Source organism: Apaloderma vittatum, unplaced genomic scaffold (genome assembly GCF_000703405.1).
Source record: "Apaloderma vittatum isolate BGI_N311 unplaced genomic scaffold, ASM70340v1 scaffold17084, whole genome shotgun sequence".
Taxonomy (NCBI): domain Eukaryota; kingdom Metazoa; phylum Chordata; class Aves; order Trogoniformes; family Trogonidae; genus Apaloderma; species Apaloderma vittatum.
The window spans coordinates 1,019-10,952 of record NW_009712280.1 but is presented as its reverse complement, the minus strand read 5'-3'; the positions used below and the strand labels follow the sequence as shown (position 1 = coordinate 10,952).

The following is a 9,934-nucleotide window of genomic DNA, read 5'->3' as shown; positions in this document are numbered from 1 at the left end:
AGTACTGGTGGGACTAAGGAGCACTGGGAGGCAGTACTGGTGGGACTGGGAGTACTAATGGGACTACGAGGCACGGGGAGGCAGTACTGGTGGCACTGGGAGTACTGATGGGACTAAGAGGTACCAGGAGGCAGTACTGGTGGCACTGGGAGTACTGGTGGGACTAGAAGGTACCAGGAGGCAGTACTAGTGGCACTGGGAGTACTGGTGAGACTAAGAGGTACCAGGAGGCAGTACTGGTTGCTGCTGGGAGTGCTGATGGGACTAGGAGGCACGGGGAGGCAGTACTGGTGGGACTAAGGAGCACTGGGAGGAAGTGGTGGTGGCACTGGGAGTACTGGTGAGACTAAGAGGCGTGAGGAGGCACTAACAGGGACTGAGATGCTGAGACACTGAGAGGCAGTAGCGGGCAGAGGGAGACACTGGTGTGCGCTTGAGGCAGTACTGGGAGGACAGGGAAGGGACCTGTGGAGTACCGGCATCGCTGCAGCCTGAGTGAGCTGAACGGGCCACGTAATGGGGCTCTGACTTGAAAAATGTGGGGACACTGAGAGTCATAAGAGTTACTGGTGGGTGCTGGGGAGTCTGGAGGGTACTGGGAGCACTGGGGCCTGAGCTTTGAGGGTGTCTTGGTAACACCAAGTGACCACAGTTGCCCTCAGACCCGTGGTTCACCCTTGACCCAACCATCCCTGGATTTTGGCCTGTGGAAATGTTTGGGTGCAGCTTTACCTGTTGCATTATTTTTTTTTTTCATTGGTTTATTAGTAAAATAATTGAAACTCGGGGCTCCTGAGCTCTGCCAAAAGGGTTCTTGTAAGGGTAAGCCTGAAGGATGAGAGGGTAGAAAGCGTTCTGTGCATCTTTTATTAATGAAATCGCCCCAGGATAGTGCAGATGCTTCGCTCGCTGACTTGCCGTTCCTTTTAGGAAGGACACATCCGACTGGTCGGAGTCAGCGAATGGATCTTCTCAAATGGACGCTCTCTCCTTGGAGTCTGCCAGCAAGGAAGCCTATTTCAGCAGAGTAGAAACATTCACCATATCCTTTGTGATGCTGAGTTTCCAGTCACCCCACTCCCTGCTTTGCTCTCACCCTCCCCATGGCTCCCCTGCAGGCTCCATCTCCTGAGAGGCCAAATAAACCCTGACCGAAGCTTCGCCTGCTCAACCTATAATTTATTGGGTTTTATATCCTTGACGGGAGAACCCGCTGAAGTGGGCGGGCAAACCCCACGAGCTGTCTCCTCTGGTTTGTGCCAAGTACGGCTGGATCAACGTGGAGTGCGACATGCTGAAGTGCTCCAGCTGCCAGGCTTTCCTCTGCATGAGCCTGCAGCTCACCTTTGACTTCAACAAGTGTACGTGTGCCGGGGCTGGAGGGTTTGGGGGTGTACGTGCCCCGTCACGTGCAGAAATCTGTCGCCTAAGTCTTGTCCTGGGGGGTGCTGGGTGTTTGTTTCTGAAAATACGGCACAAGGCAGATAAGTTTCCTTTAACGTGCTCCTGCGAACTAAAATTTCCTGCTTTGGTCGCAGAGATGGGTTAGAATAGAATAATTCCACTTGGAAGGTATCCACAATGATCCTCTAATCCGACTGGCTGACCACTTCAGGGCTAACCAGACTTTAAGTCATATTATTAAGGGCATTTTCCACTTGCCTCTTCAACACTGCCAAGCTTGGGGCATCAACGACCTCTCTAGGAAGCCTGTTCCAATGTGGGACCACCCTCTTGGTAAAGAAATGCTTCCTACCATCGGTTCTGAACCTCCCCGATGCAGTTTTGAGCCATTCCCACGTGTCCTGTCATGGAATCATGTGGGAATGGTTCAAAGTTGCATCAGGGTCCGTTCAGGTAGTCACATTGTGGGATTTAATTAATAAACTCTTCCACTGCCCACTTTCAACTGTTTGGATGACCGACAGTAAAACTCTCCCCCTTTTGCCCTCGCTGAAACAGGCCCAGCCCTGGTTTTCTTCCCCTGCCTGCAGAGCCTCGGCCACTCCTGACGCTGGGAGCCTCAGAACCTTTTCCTCCAGAAAATACATTTATTACCTCACTACAAAAAAGCGTCGTTTCCACTTCTCAATTTTCTTGATGGGAAATCCGTGCTTTTGTTGTCTGGAGGGTAGCAGAGCGTGCAGCCCCGTTGTCTGATGGGCGCAGCGTGGGTCCTGTGTAACGGGGAGCTGCATGAGCATTTCCTCTGACGATTGATGCCCGCTATTTGTTCAGACTATCTTTGTTAAATAAACCTTGGCCTAATTATTTGGTTGGTAATCGAGCTGGTTTAGGAAAATGTAAAATAACAGGCGGGTGGCAGAAGGACTTGCAAAGTAAATTGCAAAAGCAATTATAAATTTGTTCTGAGAGGTGTGAATAGGTTCAATGAGGTATCAATTTTTTTGTTGTTTTGTTTTTTTTATTATTATTTTGGAAGTTTGGCTTCCAGACATAGCTGTAATTTGGCTCCTACAGCCACAGTTGGAGGGGTCAGGCAAGTTAGTTGGGGACTGGCAGCAGCCCAGGAGGGAAAACTGGCAGGAGGAGACGATCCCTGTGCCCGTGGTTGGTTTGAGCTGTCTCTCTGCTGTGCAGCAGGGCAGGCTCCCCGGCTCTGTGCTTGTCGTGCCTGGGAGCTGGGAGGTGTAACCGCTCTGGTGACGCTCGCCGTTGTGGAGATAACCCCTCGGGCCAGCCTGCCTTCGCTGCCACGGAAGCCGTTGCTCCGTGGTTGCCTGCAGGGAGGCTGGAGGTGCAGCAAAACCCTTTTTTAGTGGGGAGGGAGAGGAGTCAGAGGTGAGAGCTTCAGGCTCAGCAACCTACAGCTTCAGGTGCTGCAGGGGAGGAGCAGGGAAGCCCTCGTAGCCTGGTGCTTTCTTCCCATGGTTTGGTTTTTCTAACCGTTCCCCGAGGCGGTGGCTCCGCAGGGGAGTAGAAGTGAGCTTTGCTTTGCAGATAAGGAACGCTGCGGGGAGCTGAAGAAAGCCTTGTGCACTGCTCATGAGAAGTTCTGCTTCTGGCCGGACAGCCCCTGCCCAGGTTGGTGTCTCGGAGCCCGGTTAGCGCACGTGTCCGGACTCACAGTCCCCTTTATCCCTGTGGAGGTGTTGAAAAGCGCAGTGACAGAGTGATGTCTCTGAGCAGCCTCAGCAAATAAACAACTGGGTCACGGCTGGAGCTCCTGATCTTGAGTCCCAGGCCAAGCTGTCTCTGTTAACTTTCATGTGCCTCCAGGGCAGTTAAAACACTGTTTGGGTTGTGACTGGGAGGACGTGGGTGAGACCGGATGACATAGGATGCTCAGAGAGCAATAGATTTCATCTTCAAAACTGCAGCTGCGCTGCGAAGGGAAAAGGCTGTGCTCAGCTTTTCTTTTAAAAGCCAAGAGACCATTACGGGGAGACCTTGGCTGGCCTCACCTCCTCTCTTGCCCTGCAGGATGAGGAGGGGTTGTGGGAATGCTCGTGGCACAGCTCAGGCCTCCTGCGTTTGCTTTCACCAGATCGCTTTGCCATGTTGCTGGTGGATGAGCCCAGAGCCCTTCTCCAGGACTTCCTGGAGCGTTTTCAGAGCCGGTGTCGGCTGGAGCTGCAGCTGCCCTCCCTCAGACCGGAGGACATGAAAAACATGGTGAGTTCCCACCTGCCCCCCCGAGATTGGGTGCGTTCAAGTCCCCAGTGATGGTGCCAGACATGCCTGTGCTGTGCAAACACTGACCGAAACGGTTGCAAGGTTCAAATCAGAGACTTTAGCTTGCACGTGGTTTGTCATCGCCTTGGCTTTCTCCTCGGACCTTCCTCTCATGGTGATTTCACCTGGTGTTTCTGGAAGTCCGTGAAAGGGAGTTTGGGAAGGCTTGTCTGCCGTGGGAGCCCTGGACCAACGTAGGCACATCTAGCTCGTGTCAACACGTTGTTGCCAGTGAGAAGTGTCCAGTTCCTCTTCTGTACCGTTCTCAGCATGCGTACTGCTCTCTGGTGCCCTGGCAGAAGTGATCTGAGATCCCCCGGATTCCTTTGGGAGCTCTTCCTGGCACCTCCCACTCCTCCTTGCTGCCTCCAAGCGCGCCAGGAGATGCAGCAGCCTGTGGATCGCTCCTTTAGCTGGGATCCCACAGGACGGGAGGCAGTTGTTGCGTTGGGTAGGATCGCAAGTTTGAGATGCCGCAGAGCAGAGATGTGGGCAGAGGCCCGTGAAAATGAAGGAAACCCCAGGGAGCGCAGTATGAGGGGGGCCTCTCGTGCAAGGCAGTTGTGCGAGGAGGCTCAGCAGGCAGGAGGGAAGAGCAGGAGCTGCCCCAGAAGAGGCTGGAGTGTAGCCACAGCCAGGAACAAGCGTGGGATTGCCTCCTCGTAGGGATCTGGCCAGGCCCTGCTCTACTCCAGCCAAATCTGGCTTGCTGGGCGCTCGCTGGCCGAGCAAACAGATGGCTCTCGACAGTGAGAAGCTGTGTGGGAACCAAGGAACTCTTTGTCCCTTCGGCAGACATCACAGAGGTGTTTTAGGGTTGCCACCACGGGCTGGCTGAGCTGTGAAACTCAGCAGAGCCCCCCCCCAGGAAGAGGCAGCGTAAAGCCGACGGATGTGTCACGTCACTACATCTAACTCCCTGACTGTCCCACTGTGACCTGTTCCACTGTCCCCACATGTGGTCGGGGAGCAAATGGTGCTTGAACCAAGCCTGTGAAGCAAAGAGAGTCAGACGGGCGCGAGGCAGGAGGGAGCCATCGCTCTCCGTGGCTTTTGCCTTTTAATCAGAGTAGAAGTGCTGAGGGTGCTGGCTCATGCACTCGGCCCTTTCGGGGAGTGAAAAAGGCGTTTTCTCCGTGTAGGATGTGGTCTGTGAGTAGAAGCAGAGTATTTTATCAGCCTCCTTCTGACAGCCTGCTCTGCCACCTTTTTCTACCCCACAGTCTCTGACGGAGGAGAAGGTCAGTCTGCTCCTGCAGCTGATCGGGGAGGAACTAGAACACAAAACAGAGGGAGAGAAACCGCCGATGAAGTTCACCACGGAAATCCTGCAAGTGCACGTCCCTGCCTGCATCCTGGCCCTGTGTGGCTGGACTTGCAGGTGGGTGGTGATGTAGGACTGGCACTGAAGTGTCTGGAGGCGCTTTGTGGTTGCTGGTGAAACCTTTCTGGGGCTGGAGAAACGTGGAGGTCCCTCCTGTGAAATGTTCCGTGTCTCATTTCGTTATTTTGTTATTGTCTCCAACTCTTAACGTTGACAAGGCTTCCAGAAACCCCAGAGCAAAGCTACCTAATCTAAAATAGATGTCTTCCAGAGATGGCAAAGGGTCTGAAGCCACCGAGCTGTGGGTTTCCCTGCTTGTTGCTGATTTAGGTGTTGAAATCAATCCCTGAAATGTCATTCTCGATAATGTTTTTGTTGCTTGTTAGGCCTGCAGGGAGGGAAGGGAGGTTTTGTGACCCGGAGGTTCGCAGGTTCCCAAAGCGCTTGCTGTGAGCAGAACTGCACCTCTTGTGCCTGAGGCACCTTGTTGAAGGTGAAGGGGAAATGGGCTTAAGGTGTCCTGCTGCTGTGGCCAGGGAGCTTGAGGACTGAGGGTGGGGACACTTTCAGCCGATACGCCCTGACGGCGTGCTCCTGCTTTGTGGCAAGCCAAAATGTAACCGAACCACTTTAAATCAACGCTATAGATGGCTTTTAATGGACTCTTTTTTACTTCTTAGTACTTGGAGCTACAAAAACAGTAAGTCTGTGCCTCATCTGAGGGCTACTGATGTCTTGAAATGTGCTGGCTCGGGTACCTGCGACTGAGATCGCTCTTGTGCTCTGCCAAATACCTGCAGCTGTTCTGAAAGCTGCAATTTTGAGAAAGGGCCCAGGTTCATCCCTGACCTTCTCTCGTGACCTGACTCTGTCTCCGCAGCACTACGCCTGGCTCCGTCCACCTCTCGGTGATCACCTGCTCCCGCTGCATGAGGAAGGTGGGACTGTGGGGCTTTCACCAGCTGGAGTCCGTGGGGCCAGAGCTGGACTCCTGCAGCCCCAGCGCCGCACTGCCAGCATCCGCTGAGCGCTTCCCGCTCGTGCCCACGTCTCCGCGCAGGATGCTCACGCGGAGCCAAGACACGCTCCCTCTGGGCTCTGAGCAGGTATGGCCCATGAGCTCCGGTTGTTTGGGTGATACAGGGACACATAGGGGTCAAGACTGACTTTTTATATTGAAGGAGGCGCATTTTAGTGCTCTCCCCAGGTGTAGGTGATGCCCAGCACAAGTGCCTTGCTGCTGCCTTTGTCCTTGCTCTTCACAGCTCTCTGTCCTCCCCTCCCTCAGCCCTTCTGTATGAGAGCAGAACAAGAGCCTTTCCAGGCAGCACCCTGGAACATCCCACGCAAGATGCCCTAAATCAGGGGCTGCCTTCACCCGTGTCCAACTAGAAACATCTGAGATGCTTCGGGTGTGAAGGGAAGGTGATACAGCTCCTGCTAGGGCGGCTGAGAAGGCTTTGAGACCTTGTTTGAGCTGAGCAGGGCCTCCCTGTCTCTTTTGGGCAGAGGACGTGCTGGTGACCAGAGGAGCTCTATTAATTCCGTGTTCTTTGCCCACTGGCAGCACGAGAAGAGCCTGTCCCCAGGCATCTCTCGCCCGCGGGGTTGGGACTCTCCCGTCCCCATGGACCGGGCTGATACGGAGGCAGTGAGCCCCACTCTGAGGAGCCGCCCTGTCACCCGCAGTATGGGGCAGGGGGACAACGTGGAGGTGCCATCCAGTCCTCTCCGCAGAGCCAAGCGGGCTCGGCTCTGCTCTTCCAGCAGCTCGGTGAGTGATCTGGGTGTAGGCACAGGGAGAGCTTGGACTGGGGGGAGAGGGATGTGGGCAGGGTGCTCCTGATTCAGTGACCAGGTTGTGCCTGTAGCCAGCTCAGGGATGGTGTTTAAACTCAGAGAAAGTTCTACTGTGTCACCAAGGGTCTGTTTTAAACAATGCTGTCACTATTCTCCTTCACCGTCACCTCCTCTCCTACCCAGGACATTTCTTTGAAGAGCTTCTTTGACCCCAGCTCTCAGCATCGTGACTGGTGTCCCTGGGTCAACACAGCGGAGGGAGGGGAAGCCCTGGAGGATCCTGCAGCCCAGACAGAGAAGGAGGCTGCGAAGGCAGAGCCGGGCTGGCAAGTGGTACTGAACACTCTCCTCGCCACCAGAAAGTGCGACCGAGTGCCTGAGACGGAGCCTGTGGTGAGCCTGCGGGACCCCCAGACCCAAGCGTTCAAACCACTCCTTGCCCCAGCCTTGCCCGGAGCTGAAAGCCTTTGGGCAGAATTTGGGGTAAATGGGCTTTATTCAGGCTGAATGCAAACCCAGCTGGGTGGTGAGGACCAAAGTGCAGTCTCAGCTTCCCGTCCAGCTGCGCTGACAGTCTCTCGGCCGGGTCTCCTCCGTGACAATGATGTGCTGTGCGCAGATCTGCTCATGGACTGCTGTAAGGAACAGAATATCCCAAGCGGCTCGGCGCTGCCCAGCGTCGAGTTTCATCTCATGTCCCAGTAGAGAGCTCCCAACCCTCTCGTTGGCCACCAGCTCCAGGCTGTTGGACCGGTGGCTTTGCTGAGCCTGGGAAGTGGAGCAGAGGCCAAAGCCCCCCTCCCTGAGTATTTGTGGAGCAGCCAGAACCTGCTGCTGCCTCCCTCGACCCCATTTTCCACCTGGATTCCTCCTGCCGGTTCCCCCCTGCTTTGCTTGAGGCTGAGCTGCAGGGACTGGTGGACTTCATGTGAGTCGTGTCCCCAAGGGGCTGGTCCCTTCTGGCTCTGCCATGTCCTGTGGGATCACAGAATCATTAAGGTTGGAAAAGACCTCTAAGATCATCAAGTCCAACCATCAACCCAACACTACCCTGACCACTAAACCATGTCCCCATGTGCCACATCTACATGTTTTTTGAACGCTTCCAGGGGTGGTGACTCCACCACTTCCCTGGGCAGCCTGTTCCAATTCCTCGCCACTCTTTCAGTAAAGAAATCTTTCCTTATTAGGAAATCTCCCCCTGTGCAACTTGAGGCCATTTCCTCTTGTCTTATCATTTGTAACTTGGGAGAAGAGATCAACCTCCACCTCACTACAACCTCCTTTCAGGTAGTTGTAGAGAGCAATGAGGTCTCTCCTCAGCCTCCTCTTCTCCAGACTAGACAATCCCAGCTCCCTCAGCTGCTCCTCCAAAGACAAATTCTCCAGACCCCTCACCAGCTTTGTTGCTCTTCTCTGGAGGTGTGAGCTGGAGCCAGAGGGCAGTTGGAGTCCCGTCTTGCTTCTTGCTTGCAGCCACCTTGCTCTTCTGCCCTCCAGTTCTGCTCGATAGGGCTGACAGTGAAGAGGAGCAAACTGATGTCCAGGCAGTCAGTTATGATATTTCAGATGTGGTTTTTTTTTCTGCTGCAGTTTCTCAAGTGCTTCGTAGGCAGGGTGGCGGCGATTGCAGGTTCTGTTGTGCCACCTTAACCTCTGATTGTCGCTTTGCTTCCCTCTCTCAGAGTCTCTCGGTGAAGTCCTGCAAGGTGTTTCGCATTTTCCGGCAGTGGGAGAGCATGAATTCCTCCTGAGCAGGCTGCTGCCTCTGGGAACCGCTGCCTGCTCTCGTCGGTCCAGCAGAGATCTGCTTTGCAGTTGCTCCCACAGCAGCTCCGTGTCCCGGGGAAGGGATGCAGAGGAGGCTCCACGCCAAACGCAGCCCCCAGCGGCTGCCGGGACCCCCTCCTCCCTGACTGCCTTCCTTGAAGCCCCCCTGCCTTCACAAATTGCTGCTGTAGCCCTTGGCCCCGAGGCCTTCAACAGCCCCGTCTAGAGCCGGGACGTGCTGTGGACGTAAGGGGCAAATGAGGAGACGTGCTCACCTTGTGAGGGTGACAGTCTTGTCCAGCTGCAGCCTGCCGCGAGCAGCGCAGGGAAGCCACACCAGGTGGGAATAAACATTTCATTTTTGTTTGTTGTTTTTTTTTTTCTTACTGCTCGTGTGGTGCTTGTTCGTGGGACAGGATGAGCTCTGGCCTTACTATGTGGCTTCTGTAGCCCTTGGGATGCTCATTTTTGTCAATCAGTGTCTGATTGCCTCCCTCTCTTGTTTCCCACTCCTGGCTTCACTGTCTCCTCTCCCTGATATGGGCTCTTCGCTGTTGGCTCAGCCTCTGTACGCGCAGAGATGCCCTTGGCCTGCTGCTGTCTGCTCCAGGAATCAGCTGCCCAAAGCAGATTTGATTGGGGGCTGATAACCTTTCCAGGTGATAAATCACCTGGACCGGAGTGCAGGGGAGGCTGGGATGCAGCCAAAACCCAGGAAGAGATGAGTCAGGGCTTCCCATGGCTCAGGGCCACAAGGCTGGGTGCTGGGGAGGGCCTGTTCTCTGTGGAAGGGGGAGAAGAAGCCAAGAAGGGAGACCCGGATCTGCCATCTCCGTCCTTAAGGATGTTGGGGAAGGGACTTTGGAGAGGGCTGATACTCCACAGACAACCCAGGCACAGTTGGACCTCTTCACCCCAAATCTGCTGCAGCCACGCAGATGTGGATAAAGGCACAGGAACATGTAATTTTATTTAATTTTACTTTTTTTTTTGAGCAAAGGAGCCCCTGCCTTGGCTCCTCCAGTTCCAGCTCTGGGATTTCTTCTGTGCCTCACCTTGCCTCCCCATCCCCTTTGGGGCATTTTCTGACCACCCTTTGCCTGGGAAGGCAGCAGGTGCCTTGGTCAGGGCTGATCCCTGCTCTCCCTGAACCTGCCTGCCTCAGGGCTTTTTCTGGGAGACACCCTTTACCTTCCAGCTTCTTGGGTGGGTGCTGGCAGGAACTCCGCTGAATTTGGGTGGTCACCTTCCTTTCCCAATAACGTCGTCCTAACAAGAAGTTGCTTCATCCCATGGCTATGCTGGGGTGGGAGCTGGGTTGCAGGTGGAGGGGTTTAGCCCCTC

General features: G+C 54.8%; 1 protein-coding gene across 1 annotated transcript; it reads left to right on the top strand.

Annotated features, from left to right (window-relative positions):
* Positions 1-930: 930 nt before the first annotated feature.
* On the top strand, positions 931-8,574 carry ZC3HC1 (zinc finger, C3HC-type containing 1; the record flags this gene model as incomplete). The annotated part of the gene is made up of 9 exons (XM_009867926.1): positions 931-1,042; positions 1,211-1,361; positions 2,962-3,045; positions 3,509-3,636; positions 4,920-5,077; positions 5,901-6,126; positions 6,588-6,794; positions 7,004-7,213; positions 8,506-8,574. Coding segments are annotated over 9 exons (1,345 nt in total), but the record flags the coding sequence as incomplete, so codon positions are not given.
* Between the last annotated feature and the right edge of the window lie 1,360 nt (positions 8,575-9,934).